Source organism: Haliotis cracherodii, unplaced genomic scaffold (assembly GCF_022045235.1).
Source record: "Haliotis cracherodii isolate W230 unplaced genomic scaffold, xgHalCrac1.p SCAF_8, whole genome shotgun sequence".
Taxonomy (NCBI): Eukaryota; Metazoa; Mollusca; class Gastropoda; order Lepetellida; family Haliotidae; genus Haliotis; species Haliotis cracherodii.
The window spans coordinates 52,884,287-52,903,296 of record NW_027266341.1 but is presented as its reverse complement, the minus strand read 5'-3'; the positions used below and the strand labels follow the sequence as shown (position 1 = coordinate 52,903,296).

The following is a 19,010-nucleotide window of genomic DNA, read 5'->3' as shown; positions in this document are numbered from 1 at the left end:
AGGGGGTTTATTGTGATTAAATAGCCTCTGATTGACCAATCAGAATCGAGTAAATTCCAAATTCAATGCTTGTTAACTGGTCACTGCAAGTGCCTTCATTATTTAAATGAGTTTATTAACATGTTAGCTTTCATGGATTTTGATGGATACTTGAAAAATCCTCAGTTGAGTTCACTCACAAACTACAGTAACTGTAAGCGTTTTTGGCATGACCCATGTGCTTGTATAACCATTAATCCCTGCAGTATGCTCACAACATTTTAGTTGAACGTGACAAGTGTTGATAAATTTTAATATTACGATAGTTTATCAAATTGTAAATGCAACTTATGAAATTGTCCTACACTCTCGCGAAAAAATATATTGTCTGTAAGTATGTTAAGATGTTACGTGACACCATACATCATCACCCATAACCGTCCAAGAGACAACTCTCAGCTGTAAATGGTAGGGTCAATCACTTTTTTGACGTGTTTAAGTATAAATTCACTTTAAGGCTCTTGGCAAGTCAAAACAGGCCGCCCTGATTATGTTTTTAGGTTTGACAGCACCATAACTATGGATTTCAGAGATAGATATGATATGTTACCTTGGCGATATTACAATATCTAGCCTGCTGGCCATGAAACTAAAATATATTTATGTATGATCTTCATATGCCACGATCAATGACCAGAAAAGCATATAGAGTTATGGCTTATGACCACAATAATCTCACAATGTTCAATTTCTGCCACACCAAGCGTGAATAAGCATTATACATATCTTGATAAACCACACTGACTCAATTAAGCAAATAAATATTTGTCAGTAAGATAACATGTCCACAACGCATCTTATATGTATAAGAGGATGGTTATGCCCTGTATTTTGATGTTAACATGTTTTACACCGCTTGTACAAGAAACATATTCTCAAGCAAAAGTAATGAAGCATTAAGAAACCTGACAAACACCTATGGCGTTTGATCCGTAATCTGTAGGTTCGTTCACAGAGACAGGACGTCGACCGTTCTGAAGCTAACCCCCAGCTAACTCTACTCGCCTTTCGCTTTATTCCGCAAGAGAAGTTTCTGCACACACACACACACACACACACACACACACACACACACACACACTCTCTCTCTCTCTCTCTCTCTCTCACACACACACACACACACACACACACACACACACACACTCTCTCTCTCTCTCTCACACACACACACACAAACACACAGATATATATTTACACATACATACATACATACATACATACATACATACATACATACATACATGCATATCAGACTTGAGTACACTTCTAGTGATAACGTCAAGATTCTGACATACCTCGGTGCCATTACAGATGTGGTCCAGGACATGACACTCGACAGCTGGGCTACATTCATGATCATCGTGGCTAAAGATGTCAGCTCATGGAATTAAACTTCCATATTATATTTGTGAAAATATGTCACACATGTAAATACAGTTTTACGTATCACTTCATTCCTAATTACCCAGTTCAATCTATTGTATTTATATGTATTTTCTCTTCGTCAATGACAAGTAATGTAATGTAATTGTATGTACTACTCTCTAAATCATTGTGGGAAATAAAGAGTATTCGTTCGTTCGTTCGTTCGTTCGTTCGTTCGTACTGAATAGGAAGCGTGTGTATTGATATGATGTCTTTATCACTGACCCATCAAGAGAGTAAGTCGGCATGTATCAAATCTTTATAACCGGTGACATTGTGATAACTGCCACACCTGACTTATTTGACTGAATGGTACGTCTGAAAACAAGGGGTGAATAGGGCACACCTTTAACAGCGTACGCCTATGCAATTACCTTCACATTTAAAGTTTTCACTGGATTCACTGAGCATGTCAATCTGAAAACAACAACAAGGGGATATATTATGACGCCGGTCTGTGCCCTTGGGTCACAAGCAGTCCGAGCAGTGATTGTGTACTGTGACCTCTATTGTAGTCAACTTTGTATACACTTGTGATACAGTGGTTTTATTGTGTATTCCTGAAAATGTACGCACATCAAAAGGATTGTACACCCGGTGACCCCAACCCGCAGTGTGTACAGGATCCGACTCAAAATATACCAAACAACGGACAGATGAAACCAGCACAAGCCCATGGATCCCAAGGTCTGGTCAGTTGTTTGGACCCCACTAACATCAACACTAGCTGGATAAGGACGTATTTGATCAAATAAAACATTTTACGGGCATGGTTCACCTTGTGCAGGAACGGATAATACATGTTGATAGCTTTGGTACAAAACTAACTAGAAGTGACACTAAGTTGTCATTTGTCATAGTGGGGGGGGGGGGGGGGGGGGGGGGGGGGGGGGGGGGCGGGGGGGGGCGCTGGATAATCAGCATTAAGAGAACATTCGATGAACTTTGGTTTTAGCTACATTTGGACATCGCAGAAATTCAACAGTATCCATTTGCTAAAAATTATCATCAAAACTAAACTGAATTATATTTATCATCAAACATGTGAATCTACAATAGAAAACGCTTCTAAAGTATTACTTATCACATTGTTTAAAAAACTAGATCTTCATGACGAATCTTACCTAAGTATTCTGCAAGAGAATATTGCTTAAATTTAGCACCTCAAGTCATATCTTCCAATTGAGACAGGTAGATGGAAAGTAATCCCATAAATTGAAAGAAAGTGTTATTTCTGTTTGCTGCTCAGGACCAGTCACTTCCCATTCGAAACCGTCAATGTGTGATTTTGCATCAAAATGTAAATATAATCTCATTAAAATCAGGTTTTAGTTCTCGCTACCGCTAAACAAAGATCTGTGGACATCACATTATGGGTCACGTCAGACCGACCATTCATCCGACCAATCAGAGCGTCGCCTACCAGATCGTGAAAGTGACAGTCGGAATGTGTTTTCCGATCATGCAACCTCGAAAACGTTTACACGGGGTATTCCGAACGACAGTTACGCCCCGTACGACTGATTCTGTCAAATTAACCAGACAGTGACAGTCACTCACTCCTCTATCTCTGGCTTGCGTGGGATAAACATTTGAACGGAGGCGGTGTTGCACAGTACGTGGAAAGCACTGCCATACAATCTCAACTATATATAAGACATTCCGGAATGTTCTTTTGTTCAGTTTTCAAAATTTTAAATCGAGAACTGTGTCAACATATTTTTCAAGCGTTGAAACGAGTGCCGTAAAGCTGGAGAAAACTGCTTTCTAAGTGGCTGATGTCGACTCTTTGTTAGTCATTTCAGTGGTCGGTCAAAGTTCGCGAAAGGTCGTTCTGAGGTGACCCATAATGGGATGTCCTCAGATCTTTGTTTAGCGCCATCGAGAACTTAGATCTAATTTTACTGAGATTGAATGTAAATTTGAAATGTAGATTATGCAATTAATTTAATGAGACTGTCCAACACATTGTCAGTGGATGCCCAGCTTTGGCACAAACACAGTATCTTAAGTAACATGATGGAGTGGCTCGATCCTTTTATTACCGTCTTCGCCATGCTTGTGGTTTTGACACAGAGGACCATCCATGGTACGACCCAGAATATATAGAGGGCGTCATGGAAAATGATAAAAACAAAATTCTTTGGAACAGCCTCAGACGTTTCCATGCCAACAAACCTGATCATGCCTTTTTGATAAATCCAATGAAATCATATATATTATTGAATTTTCTGTCCCTTTTGACACTAATGTGATTGACAAGTTTGTGGAAAAACATGGCAAATATGCAGAACTCGTTTTCCAAATGTCACGCATGCATCCCATGTTCCAAGTTGTCAGACTCCCTATTGTTCTTGGTACCTCCCAATCTGCACAGCCCTTCTGAAATCTGTGATGCAGAAAGCTGCAGTGCATCCAAACCCTCTTTGCTGCATTTTGTACTTTAATCTGTGCATAATAATAGCAGGGTAGCATTCCCTTTCTCATTCCCTCACAGGGGCGGTCGGGTAGCCTAGTGGTTAAAGCGTTCGCTCGTCACGCCGAAGACCCGGGTTCGAGTCCCGACATGGGTACAATGTGTGAAGCCCATTTCTGGTGTCCCCCGCCGTGATATTGCTGGAATATTGCTAAAAGCGGCGTAAAACCATACTCACTCACTCACTCATTCCCTCACAATACTCACATATCACCATGATGAATGCTTCTATAACTTTAAATTCCAGATTTGATATTCTTCTGGGTGCAATGATTTTGGTGACCATTCTGTACCTGATCATACAATGTTGTATACGGATTCACAGATGCGCCAAGGCCGGATCTCATTCAGGCCTGTTCAGCACAGTGGCAACGAACGACAGCGTAACAGGTACCATGGCAAGCATTGCTTGAGTGCAGCAGGGGACACGACAAACAACGTCATGCGTTCTACACTCATGAGCAAACGATTCTATACCAAAGTACATATTAGACTAGACACACCAGACAAGAAGATATCACATCTTAGTACTCGCTGACGAAGTTAACACTCTGTAATAACAATAATCTGGTACATAGTTTAATAACAAAGCACGTGATAATGTATTGCCGGAACGTGTTATACCAATAAATATTCAAAACTCTTAACATCGCTGGGCATATATTTTAAGGACACGTCAGATGATAGATCACTGGGAGGAGCTTATACACACCCGATGACCACAGCAACCCTATTGCTAGGCTGAGGTCACATGGCATTACCTCACTGGTGTATCTTGCCCACAAAAAATCACAAATTACGTCACGAGGTTTGTGACGTTTTTATAAACGTTTTGTTGCTGGATTTTTAGTCAGGGGTCTTTTTTTAAACATACACCTATTATTATCATTGATCATCATTTCGCGAATTCAAGATGCCATATCATGCAAGTCACTGCGACGTATCCTTGGACAAGGGTATTGACTCCACTTGGCCCGCAGTGATACGATTGAAACAGTTGTTGACTGTGATGTGAAATGCCAATTATGCATCATTTACCTTTACAACATAAACATACTTATCAAAAGACATGAACTATATGTTCACATCATTACAGAACAAAAAAGAAGGTCTTGTGACCACAGTTTGGATGATGGGGTCAGTTGTTCAGTTTTCGATCATCAACCACGAAACTCAGTTTAATCTTACAGAATATCACAAGAGTCAATCAGTAGTGTGTATGCCCGTCACGGGAATCAATGCTCGCCCCAACGCGATGGCGAGAAGAAGATGTGAAGTTTCTTTACTTTCATTACTCTGCAAATTGATTTTCAACCATAGGTCTTCAGAAACCCATGCTTGCCGTAAAAGGCGACTAACAAACAGGATCGGGTGGTAAGACTCGCTGACTTGGTTAATGCATGTCATCGATCCCAATTGCGTGGATCGATGCTCATGGAGTCAAACACTGTATTATCTGATCCAGACTCGATTATTTACAGACCGCTGTCATATAGCTGGAATATTGCTGAGTGCGGCGTTAAACAACAAACAAACAAAACTCAACCATTTTTAACGCTATTCGGGGTTTGGACCCAACCTGTCCAAAAGTCAGCTTTGTGACGTTTCTTAGTCAGTTTAAATGAAGAGTTATGCTATTTATGTGCATCATCCAAAACCTGTGGGGACAAACATGTTACATTGACCAGTTTCCTGTCAATTTGAACAACACTGCACACTGGACGTTTGCTACACATGGTGTTAAAAATGTAAAATTAAAATGCTTTACTATACTGTTATTTTCAATGTTCTGCATCTACATCTGCACTGTTTTAGTGAAAAAGTGAACATTTTTTAACATTATTTTCATATCTTGAATTTGAAATGTAAGGTAAGAAAATATATCAGCTCTCTTTTATCAAGATAAACAATCTCCCACCACCCCTGAATATGAAATGGCCCTTAGTATTTCACATGAAGCCTTTTTAATTTCGACCGTGACTAAACAGTGAGTATACAGAGCTACAATAAATGCAATGTTTTTTTTTTGGTTTAATTAGGCTGTTTTTTAAAGCACTGTATATATCTATTTTCAGTTTAGAGCGCCAACCCCGTTCCTTATCTGTTGAACCAGGCCGCCAAAGAAAACAGCTTGCATTGATGACGACAAAGAGCTTGAGGCTACATGTAGAATCTAGAGGAGCAAATTACTTCAGGAAATATATAACTATTCTCTTATAAAAAAGAAAGGCAAAGCCAGATTTGTGTGAGGGAGGAAGACACATTTATACGAACCGTACTAGGTATTGAGTAAAAATGTTGTGGAGAGAACACTTGGTGATTGTAGTCATCTCAGTTATCGGTACATAGGAAAAGTTCAAGGTGAAGGTCAGCTTCCATCAATAACGCGGGTGTCCCCCGTTGGAATCGATAGCGCCCATCTCCTGCCCATGGAAGAGACGAGTATGCGAATCACACCCTGGGGAATGGTAACCCATTTGGCCTGCAACGCAAAAGCCAACTGCTGCAACGTCTGGGATTGTGGTTGATGTTGGCGTAGCCGGTTATCCAATTCTCTTTCGGGTTCAAATCCGGGGATCTGGGGGGGGCCGGGGAGAACAGAGAGAGAGAGAGAGAGAGAGAGAGAGAGAGAGAGAGAGAGAGAGAGAGAGAGAGAGAGAGAATGTAGCTTAATATATTCTTTTTAATTTATTTTTATTCTTCACCATATTACATATGTTCATTTGTCAGAAGACTATAATTGTATCAAAGCTATGTGCACATAGTTGAAATATGTTGTGTGATTCATCTCTCTGTTCTCCATCAGTGAGCCGTCATTTCTGGTAGTGTGGATAGCACGGTGACCCAATAGTCTACTGAAATTAAAACTACGTATATATCATTGTGCAAACTTTGTGGTCTGTTTTAAAAACGTTCCTATTCTGGAATAACACTCGTTTGACCCATGAACATACGTGGCTTCACATGGTCTTCTGCAGAGTAATCTCCCTTGGCTCTCGACTCGTCACATGAGGATTTTCCGGCCGCTTCATCTGATCTTAATCCCATTGAAAATGGCAGGCATTGCTGATAATGCTGACAAGTTAACGTCTACCCCAGTCTACAATATACAGTTTAACCCCCTGGATGCCAGAGGGACATATATGTCCTTCCTCTACAACCTTCACTTTTCCGATCTTAGGAAAATGTTCGTCAGAAAAAAACCTCGGCATCCAGAGGGTTAATGGGTAGTTAGACAAGGCGTATGAACCAGTGTATCTTCAGGGTGACGTCACTGAAGTAATAATGTGCTTGGGAAAGAGTAGTCTCATACACTGCTTATCCTTTAAGCACATTGAAATAATATGTATTTCTTTGAAACATTTGTACACAACGCTATATTTTTTATTATTTATTTGTCAGCACTATACCCATGCTCCTGTATTTTTTAAAAAACAAAATAAACCCGAAACCGCTACAAAGAGTTGAATAACAGTTTTAAAGGAATAATAATTTGAAATGGTTTTGCCCTATGTTGTAAACATATATGACTTAAATCATTATCGGACTATCGGCTTACGCAATGATATCACTGAAATACTAATAAAATTAGGGGCGGTCGGGTAGCCTAGTGGTTAAAGCGTTCGCTCGTCACGCCGAAGACCCGGGTTCGATTCCCGACATGGGTACAATGTGTGAAGCCCATTTCTGGTGTCCCCCCGCCGTGAAATTGCTGGAATATTGCTAAAAGCGGCGTAAAACCATACTCACTCACTCACTCACTAATAAAATTAACGGCGTTCACCAAGATCACAAACTCTTGTGAAAATGTACAGACTTATATATTTGCTCCAATGTATTTACGTACCTTTGTGACGTGAGTGTGTTGGGTTTAACGCCGCTCTTTACAGTATCCCAATTATATCACGGCGTGTCAGCCTATTGTGGGAGGAAAGCCCGAAGTGATGCAGGTCTCAGACGTTTACCACTTCGGTGAAACCCACGAGCACGGGTATGGTGCTGACAAACCTAGAAACATATTAATCGGGGCGAAACGGGATTGGAACCCACAATCATAGGTTTCTGGCGTGTCCAAGGGACGCAATTCGGCACAGCGAATCGCGGCGCCTTAGACGTCTGGGCCGGTTACAGGCCGGCAAAGCCACATTTCGAAAATAGATAGCCCAAATTGATGTGGCTCTCGCGGCAATGGTTATGGTTGCGTGATTGTATAATGTGGCTCTCGCGGTTATGCAGTCAAAACATGCTTTGTGATTCTAACAGGTTACCGTATATAACAAAACAAGTCTTGTTTTCTCATTTTCTATTCATCAAGGATAACATATTCATCAAAACTTTACATTGATGAATATGAATAGCATATGAATATCATAATGCAGATGAAGGAGGTCGCCCACGTGGTCAGCAAATCCCATCTCACTCAGGTGTGGGTTCAGGAGCTGGATCTTGAGGGACGCAATACGTGCATCGATTGCCTTGTACTTCTTTCTTCGTGAAGGTTCTGATCACTGGTGTGAGAGTCTCAGGACTGCAACCTCTTTGAGTGTTGTAAGTGGGGCAAACTCTAGACCTCCTCTACTAGCAAAATCGCATAGGTACTGAAACATGTTGACATAACTTTTGTTCGATTGGACAACAAACAGTAAACTAATGGAAACATATGGCCAAACACCTCAGCATGTAAACAATAAATCTGATCAAACAACTTGGGACAGGCATAAGATGTACCATCACAAAATACAATCTCTGCAGTACACAAATGTTCAATGTTCTTGTCTGTAGTGAAGATGATGATGTCGCCACTAACACGGTGTAGGAACTGGTCGCCTCCCTCAGTCTGGGAGTACCGCGCTTAGTGATTTAAATGTGGGACACTCATATAAAGGTATCGGTAATCAGATTAATTAATTACCCGCTAGAATAGGCGAAATGCACTCAGCTGAAAATGTGGCTTTACCGGCAATAGCCATTTCTGAAATGTGGCTCTCCCGGCTAGACACCTCTGGGCCACCCGTGCCCCCGACACGCGATGAGATTTTATTATCCAGAACTGTGAAACTGGAAATGCGACGGCCGGGAGATGGGACGGTTGAGATGAAGTGTCACGTCTACACGTCTACATGTGAAATTATAGTACAGTCACAGTGATGGTGGATATTGTCACACTGATAGAGTTTATGCTTCAATAATTGGAATAAAACTAGAAAAATAAAAATAAAAACATTGTTTATGAAATATCTTTGTTTGTTCCGTTTGTTTCTTTGTTGTTTGTCAGCATTATTCAAGCTATATGATGGCGGTCTGTAAATAATCGAGTCTGGAACAGACAATCCAGTGATTGACAACATGAGCATCGATCCACGCAATTGGGATACGATGATATGTATCAACCAACGGCCAGCGAGCCTGACCACCTGATCCCGTTTGATGCCTCTTACGACATTGTCGCCTTTTACGGCAAACATGGGATTCTGAAAACCTGTAAACTATCTAGAATGTATACCTTGAAAATTACTCAGGCGTTAAATAACATTCTTTGACATGCATCAACCAACGTTCAGCGATTTCTTTCTAGAATATACTGGAACAAACAATGTTTAAAAACATATTCACCCCTCACCCTGTTATCCAGATGATCTAATACTAAATAGATGTACGTTAACAGTAAACAGACGCCGACCTCACATCCCGACACGGAAGTAGTCACGTGACCGAGTCCAGGCAGGTGATTCACAACAATCAGGTCCACAGTCACATGAAGACGACAGCCATACTCAGTGCCACTTTTCATCATGTCGTCGACTGGAGTACTCGTCTTTCTTGTTTCTACGTTAATAACAGGTAGGTTCACACTGTCTAACACTTGTCCGTTTGTAACGATGTTGGTAGTTATTTTGTTCTTAAACAAAGAGCAGATACGGTGAGGTCATTCGTTTTCGAAAATTCGTAGCAATCATTTCGCTTTCAATGTATTTATGTGTCATCGTTGCAGTGCCGTGTGTGTAACGCGTGTTTAATCTACAACAGTTTATGTTTAAAAGTACAATGAAATGAGGACAGTGCCGTGATCAGTGAACTCGCCCGTGTAACACTTTTTTCCAGATATATATACATACGTACATAGGTGCGTCGTAATACATAGACATATACCTGACAGGGATCTCCCGAAAATCGGGATTTCCAGTCTAACGAGGCCAAGGCTAAATGGGTATAACGGAACATAGCGTTATATTCCCCATCACTTTCAAACTCGTTGTCAGAATATGTTCACGGTATGTGTATGAACAGGATATGGGGCTTTGTGTGGTCCTGTGGAGATAAGGGCCGGTGTCAGCTGATAAACAAGACAATGTCACGTGATCTGTTTCGCGATGATAAACCGTAAAAATGTATTATATTGACTAAATAATAATAATAATAATAATAATAGCGACGACTACTACTACTCATAATAATAACAACAAAAACAACGACGACGACGTAATAACAATAACAATAATAATAATAACAACAACAATAATAATAATGAACAATGACGTCAGTAGATAAATATCGAATTAATAGAGGATTTGTTTGAACAGATGTAACATATAGGTGCATAGCAACTGCTTTACAATATACATGGATAAGGCACTATGGAAACATTCCCGTTAACTTTGCTTAAATGAGTGAGTGAGTATGGTTTTACGCCACTTTTAGCAATGTGCCAGCAATATCACGGCGGGGGACACCTGAAATGGGGTTCACACATTGTACCCATGTGGGAAATCGAACCCTGGCCTTCGGCGTGACGAGCAAACGCGTTAACCACTAGGCTACCACACGGCCCTCACCAGATGAGATACAGTGACACCTTGTTAGTCTGTTCCTTCTATATTCCGGGTCTTTGTTGAGACGAGCGAACGCTTTAACCACCAGACTATTCGACCACCCAACAGTCTCGCGACCATTCGTTTGTGAATTGAAAAATACTCTTTAATAAACTCACTCAGTAGGTCATATTGATTGTAATGACAGCCTGTTGCTCTGAGTGTTGTACAGCATGGGGTTGATTTATGATTCATTTAGTTTGAAAGGCCGAGTGATATCGATGTGTCAGTCAAGTCAAACTAACCTGATCAATCGCAGTTTGTTCTTTAAGCAATGGCAGCCATGTTGTTATGGAGGAGTTGTGATTTGCGCTGTTTTTACAGAATAAAAGGTGAGGAGAAATGGGGTTTAACGTCGCGTTCGTGATACACTAAAAAGTGTGCGTGCGTGCGTGCGTGCGTGCGTGCGTGCGTACGTGCGTGCGTGCATGCGCGTGTGTGTGTCTGCTTTTACGACTCCGGGCAAATGCTGGTTTTATAGTGCTAGCCCACTGACGCAAAGTACTGACCACGAGCCGAGCACTTGAATTCGACCCGGCCACTTGAATACGAGTGAGTGAGTTGGGTTTAACGCCCCTTTTAACAGTGCTCCAGTCGTCTAAAGCGCCGCGATTCGCTGTGCAGAGTTGCGTCCCTTGGGCACGCCAGAAACCCATGATTGTGGGTTCGAATCCCGGTTCGCCCCGATTATGTTTCTATGTTTGTCAGCACCATTCCCGTGTTCGTGGGTTTCACCGAAGTGGTAAACGTCTGAGACCTGCATCACTTCGGGCTTTCCTCCCACATTAAGCTGACACGCCGTGATATAACTGGAATACTGTTAAAAGCGGCGATAAACCCAACTCACTCACTCACTTAACTAACGGCGTTGCTGTTTCGGGTTAGCTCTGTTGTTTTGAAAGGGTTACTGTGTAACACTAACTGAACGACAAAGATAAATATAACGTTACACATAGCTGTAAAACAAAGCTAATCTACCAAACCACACGTCCAATAATGTGTCCACCCTAATACTGTTAAATTAGACTTTAAAACGCTAGCTACAACACCAACACGTTGTCATGAAAGTACGCAGGTATGGATTACTGTAAGGGCCATTCTCGCGATCTCGATACTCGCACTTTTGGCATATATAGCTTTTTTTCAAAGGTCGAGAATTACAGCAAGCATGGGTTGCTGAAGACCTATTCTAATCCTTCATGAATGCATGAGAGTAGTCCAGTATATACCAGACAAACCGGTGACGTCGCACTCTGTCGATGTACGACGACGTGTAATCATTCATGTCACCGAGCCTGACATCCTGATCCAGCTGTGTCGGCAATAGAGAGCTACAGTTCCCCGTGGGAACTTCACCCTGAAACACTGCCCTAACCCCGCCCACGGTGTGTGTCATAGGACGTCAAGGCATGTTCAGACTCACTTGGGGGCGGTCGGGAGTGGTTAAAGCGTTCGCTCGTCACGCCGAAGACCCGGTTTCGATTCCCGACATGGTAACAATGTGTGAAGCCTATTTCTGGCGTCCCCCGCCGTGATATTGCTGTAATATTGCTAAAAGCGGCGTAAAACCATACTCACTCACTTACAGAGTCACTTGGCCCGGTCCCTATTTCGATAGTGTGAGTGAGTGAGTATGGTTTTACGCCGCTGTTAGCAATACTCCAGCAATATCACGGCGGGGGACGCCAGAAATAGGCTTCACATATTGTGCCCATGTGGGATTCGAACCGGGCCTTCGGCGTGACGAGCGAACGCTATAACCACAAGCCGCAGACCCTATTTCGAAGAGAGAAAAGATGACGCGTGTCATAGTATCACGGTGATGCATTGGCAGGACATTGACCACTGAAATAAATGTACATGTACCTACTGGACATGTTATATTTATAAGTTCAGTTGCTCAAGTAATGTGTGTATGAAACATTTTTGGAGGATGTCGCGCTAAAGAAGTTAAACAAATACAGTTAACTACGGTTATAACGAACACGCTTATAACGAACTGACGGATATAACAAACTATTGTTTTGGTCCTATCAATTTGCTGTATATATTCCGTACGTTTGCTTACAACGAACTACGGTTATAACGAATTAAAATTAGTGGTCCAATGAGTTCGTTATAACCGTAGTTTACTGTACTTTTTTTCACACAACTCTTTGTTTCCAGGTACTAGTGCTACCACGTGCTATGGAGTCTCTTCGAGTATCAACTGTTTATTTGGTTGCTGCTCTGATGCCTTCTTCGTCTACTGTTGCCTTAGCAACGGGTAAGTGTCTGGTGAACGTGGTAAACGTCTGAGACCTGCATCACTTCGGCCTCTCCTCCCACATTGAGCTGACACGCCTTGATAAAACTGGAATAATGTTAAAAGCGGAGTTAAACCAAACTCACTCACTCATGCCAATGGCCCGGGTTCATTCCTGTCCTCAGACGGGTGCCCAGTCGCTAAGGCGCCACTATTCGCTGTGCAGAGTTGTGTCCCTTAGGCGTGTAAGCAATATAGTGAGTGAGTGAGTGAGTGAGTTGGGTTTAAGGCCGCTTTTAACATTATTCCAGTTATATCACGGCGTGTCAGCTTAATGTGGGAGGAAAACCCGAAGTGATGCAGTTCTAAGACGTTTACCACTTCGGTGAAACCCACGAGTACGGGTATGGTGCTGACAAACCTAGAAACATAATTGGGGCGAACCGGGATTCGAACCCACAATCATAGGTTTCTGGCGTGTCCAAGGGACGCAACTCTGTGCAGCGAATCGCGGCGCCTTAGACTGTAAGCAATATAATAATTGGTATGATCATGGCTTCGAATTCCGTGATACAAATGAAATAACCCCACCCACTCACTCACTAACACGCCGTGATATAACTAAAAATACCCCACCCAACCACGCACTCATCCACTCACTCACTAACACGCCGTGATAAAACTGAAATACCCCCACCCACTCACGCACTCAACCACTTACTCACTTACACGCCGTGATAGAACTGAAATACCCCCACCCACTCATCCACTCACTCACTAACACGTCGTGATAGAACTGAAATACCCCCATCCACTCATGCACTCAATCACTAACATGTCGTGATAAAACTGAAATACCCCAAACCACTCATCCACTCACTCACTAACACGCCGTGATAGAACTGAAATACCCCAAACCACTCACCTTCTCACTCACTAACACGCCGTGATAGAACTGAAATACCCCCACCCACTCACACACTCATCCACTCACTCACTAACACGCCGTGATAGAACTGAAATACCCCCACCCACTCATCCACTCACTCACTAACACGCCGTGATAGAACTGAAATACCCCCACCCACTCACGCACTCATCCACTCACTCACTAACACGCCGTGATAAATCTGAAATACCCCCACCATCTCACACACTCATCCACTCACTCAGTAACACGCCGTGATAGAACTGAAATACCCCCACCCACTCATCCACTCACTCACTAACACGCCGTGATAGGACTGAAATACCCCCACCCACTCACACACTCATCCACTCACTCACTAACACGCCGTGATAGGACTGAAATACCCCCACACACTCACACACTCACTCACTAACACGCCGTGATAGAACTGAAATACCCCCACCCACTCACACAATCATCCACTCACTCACTAACACGCCGTGATAGGACTGAAATACCCCCACCCACTCACACACTCATCCACTCACTCACTAACACGCCGTGATAGGACTGAAATACCCCCACACACTCACACACTCACACACTCATCCACTCACTCACTAACACGCCGTGATAGAACTGAAATACCCCCACCCACTCACACACTCATCCACTCACTCACTAACACACCGTGATAGAACTGAAATACCCCCACACACTCACACACTCATCCACTCACTCACTAACACGCCGTGATAGGACTGAAATACCCCCACACACTCACACACTCATCCACTCACTCACTAACACGCCGTGATAGGACTGAAATACCCCCACCCACTCACACACTCATCCACTCACTCACTAACACGCCGTGATAGGACTGAAATACCCCCACACACTCACTCACCCACTAACACGCCGTGATTAAACTGAAATACCCTCACTCACTCACTCACATGGGCACAATACGTGAAGCCCATTTTCCCGTCGTGATATTGCTAGAACATTGCTAAAAGTGACAAAACCACTCTCTTCGAAATAGACGCTTAAGACAAAGACATCTTGATGGATGAGCGTCGTTTCTATTGCTGATTTACCTCTCTACGATTTTACCAATTTGACAGCCTCCATACATTGTGGTAACATTATCGTCTTGTTGTGTTGTGTCCAGTGCTGGCATCGGCATCATCATTGGCGTGATAGTCATGGTCCTCTCCACCTGCGTCATCTGTCTTCGGGTACGACGTCGTCGTGCACAGTACCGGAACATCGCTGTAGGGCAAAAGGTATACAACACCCCGGGAACGACAGTGACGCAGTGTAAGTAAACACATTCTCAGTAAACACATGTTTTAAACCTATCGTTCTTGTGAGGCATCTTAGCTGTAAATTCAGAAGATAATATTTCTATGTATCATGCGATCCATTGAGGTTAAGCCTTAAATCCAGACATACTTTTTTAAATACTTTTTTGCTGATGGAGACATGACAATAACAGTGATTAAACGTGATGTGTAAAAAAGAATGCATGCAAACGTCACAAGAAAACGTTGATGCGAGGCATCAACACGGCGGCAAAGCAAGTCTGTTCGTCAAATAAAAATTACAATAAAATAATGTTCTCAAAATCTTTAATCAACACAGGCATGTTATGTCAATATGAACTATATATGGGCATTTATAGCAAAAAATATAATTGCCTGAAAAACGTAACTACTTCAGGCTGTTCAATAAGAAAAGAACTTGCCTGCCACTGAAAATAAATTGTTGCCAAATTTTAAGAAAATGATATGAATATTTAGATAGTTTTAATTTTTAAAATAGTAGGTGTTGCTGGTGTAGCAGAACAAATATAATAATACAATATATTCGATCACCCATAAGTCACATCCAGGTAACTATTACAAATAGACCATGGCTGCCAATAAGCTTATGATAATGATACATATAAGAAGAATCTTCCTTAATCCATACGGTGTCGTTAATCCAAACGGTGTCGTTAATCCAAACGGTGTCGTTAATCCATACAGTATCTTCTAGGACAATTCCCCGGTTTAACAAATATCCAGTTTGAGTAAACAATGGGCACATATGACTATTATGCAATCATGATAAAAAAGTACATCTTTCGAATTAATAGGGATGTAATGCATATGTGGTTAACCATTTTACGTTTATTCTAGGTCAAACGGCATATTCTCAGCCAAATACTTACGCTTATGGACAACCAAACACAGGTTATGGACAACCAAACACAGGTTATGAACAACCAAACCCTGGTTATGGACAACCAAACACAGGATATGAACAGCCAAAGACGACGTACGCGACAGCCCCGCCTCCATACAACGGTTAACGAGCGCTGGGTGGACGAACACTTTCTGTGATATTACTTCAGTGTGAAACAGTCTTTCCTTATTTGTACACAGTTTAAAGACAACATCCAAAAATGCTTAATTTTGTGTAGCAGGTTGTAAAGTCAAGAGGATGTAATGACGGCTTATAATAATGATATGCTTGATGGCAGAGAACTGGCATATGGCAATATTAGGAATCGGTGGATAGAATGATGTGTTTAAACAGTATTGAACGATTAATATTGTTATAAGGTAAAAATGCATCCCCAAAACCAATGCATGACTCTGCAACTCGCCTGGCCATTGGGGTTTCATTAAGTCAAGGGGTGAGGGGTGCGACGAAGTTACTCCTATTTATCCCATAGACAAGGATGAACGCAACACAAGGTTATATACTCACTTAACTATGTCTCAGTCCATATATCAATACACACCAGGATCAGATCAGATCGGCCTGGCTCATCACTGAGTGGAGACCGCACTCCTCTCTAATGCTGAAGGTATCATTTTAAAGTGTTCGAGCCTGACCTGTCTTTGCCACATGTCCTCATTGATCATTTTGATTCGTTAAGAATAATATCAGACCATGACCTTGTTTGTGTCGTGATCGGAAAACTATACCGGATCCTACTAACCGATCAAAGATCTCCATTGATTAAATGGCGACAAAGGCAGCGACGCAATCCTTAAATCTCTTGTAAATGTTATCTCTCTATTGATTTCCTGGCTGTTTGCGACAACACGGCGTCTGTCAGTCTTCCTTGTGTTAAAGCTAAATAAAAGGTTGATTTCGTGAAAAAATTCTAAGGTTTTGTGATGCATGTTACCCTATAACAATATTATTTATTTTCGAATTCATATTATATAATGTTGGATGGGCATGTCGCCTGACACACCGGAACTACATAGTTGCGCCCCCTACTCTTGCAGGATCCGCTGATTGTGAGTTTGAATAAATGAACATAATATGACCATTTGTTTGTTATCGCAAAGGTCTAACCAAAGTGACGGACGTTTGAAACCGTCATCACTTCAGGCTTTCCTCCCACATCAGTCTTACACGTCGTGATATAACTGAAATACTTTTGACTGTGTAAGACCCTAGTCACCCACCCACAATACAAAGTTCAGAGACTGGGCATGTGCATTTGGGTAAACAAGATCTATTGAACGTCATTCATGAATAATGTTTCTACCTACAAAATTAAGCTTGGCAATACATTGACACACATACATCTAACAAACCGAGACTAATTAGCTCACCTTGCTGTACTCCTCACATCCACAGTAAAGATCCGGGGTAGAATAGGTCTTCAGCAACCCATGCTTGCCGTATGAGAGGCGCCTATGCTTGTCGTAAAAGGCAACTAACGGATTCGGGTGGTCAGGTTCGCTGACTTGGTTCATGCATGTCATCGTTTCCCAATTGCGTAGATCGTTGCTCATGATGTCAATCACTGGATTTCCTAGTCCAGGCGCGATTATTTACAGACCGGTGTCATATAGATGGACTATTGCTGAGTGCTCTGTTAAACAACAAACAAACAAATAAATAAACAAACAAACAAACAAACAGAACTCCACATACCCTGTACATACATGTTGCACGGTGTCCGGAGAAATGGAAACGCGGTGTCCAGGAGCTCACACCAAGTCTCTGCGACGTCAGCAAACAAGAAACACACATCATTTCCTTAACGAGCGACGTTAGCAAACAAGCAACACACATCATTTCCTTAACGAGCAACGTTAGCAAACAAGGAACACACATCATTTCCTTAACGAGCCTGACTTTTGAGGAAAAGGAAAACACTGTCCTTTTCATTTGCAGAGATAAAAGATGTGTTTTGGATTTATCGAGAATACGTCATATGCCAGCGTTTTTATTAGGGCTGGGACGGGTAACTCGGGTACCCAGGTCGGGTGGGTACTGAGTAGGACCCGGGTACCCACAGGACTACACGGACCCGTGGTTAGTCATGTGATATATAGGTTAATGACAAACAATTACCCGGTACCCGGTAGTAAATTTGGACTCGTCCCAGCCCTAGTTTGTATGTAACATAAATTTATCCAGTAGGCCACCATGCTCAAACTGGAGGAGCTGAGTGAGTGAGTGAGTTTGATTTTACGCCGCTTTTAGCAATATTCCAGCAATATCAAGGCGGAGGACAACAGAAATGGGCTTCACACATCGGGAATCGAACCCGGGTCTTCGACGTGACGAGCGAACGCTTTAACCACTAGGCTACCCGACCGCCCGAGGAGGAGATGAATTAGGTTTTCTATCATTATATGTGTTTGATTTGGAACTGGTCGAGTATATATGGATTTCTTTTTTAGAAACTAGGCATGCTGTAATCTGATCATATCTTCATTTGAAACTGCCTACTGAATATGTTTGGGAAAAGAAACACTTGAGCTATATTTGCTTTTCCTTGGTCGGCAGGTTGTTGCTTGTGTGACAATGCAGACACGTCTTTGTCCCAGCGACTGCTATTATGAGCAGCGATCCTGGCAATTGGAACATGATGACATGCAATCAACCAAGTCACTGAGCCTGACCACACGATCCATTTATCAGCATACAATGTACGGTTGCTTGGGACCTATTCTAGTGAGCAAGTGAGAGAGTGAGTATGGTTTTAGACCGCTTTTTAGCAATATATTCCAGCAATATCACGGG

General features: G+C 42.2%; 1 protein-coding gene across 1 annotated transcript; it reads left to right on the top strand.

Annotated features, from left to right (window-relative positions):
- Window positions 1-9,651: 9,651 nt before the first annotated feature.
- Window positions 9,652-16,765, top strand: LOC139449596 (uncharacterized). The gene is made up of 4 exons (XM_071231061.1): window positions 9,652-9,781; window positions 12,976-13,075; window positions 15,139-15,287; window positions 16,151-16,765. The coding sequence occupies exons 1-4, from the start codon at window positions 9,733-9,735 to the stop codon at window positions 16,321-16,323; spliced, it is 471 nt and encodes a 156-aa protein (XP_071087162.1). The 5' UTR covers window positions 9,652-9,732; the 3' UTR covers window positions 16,324-16,765.
- Window positions 16,766-19,010: the final 2,245 nt, after the last annotated feature.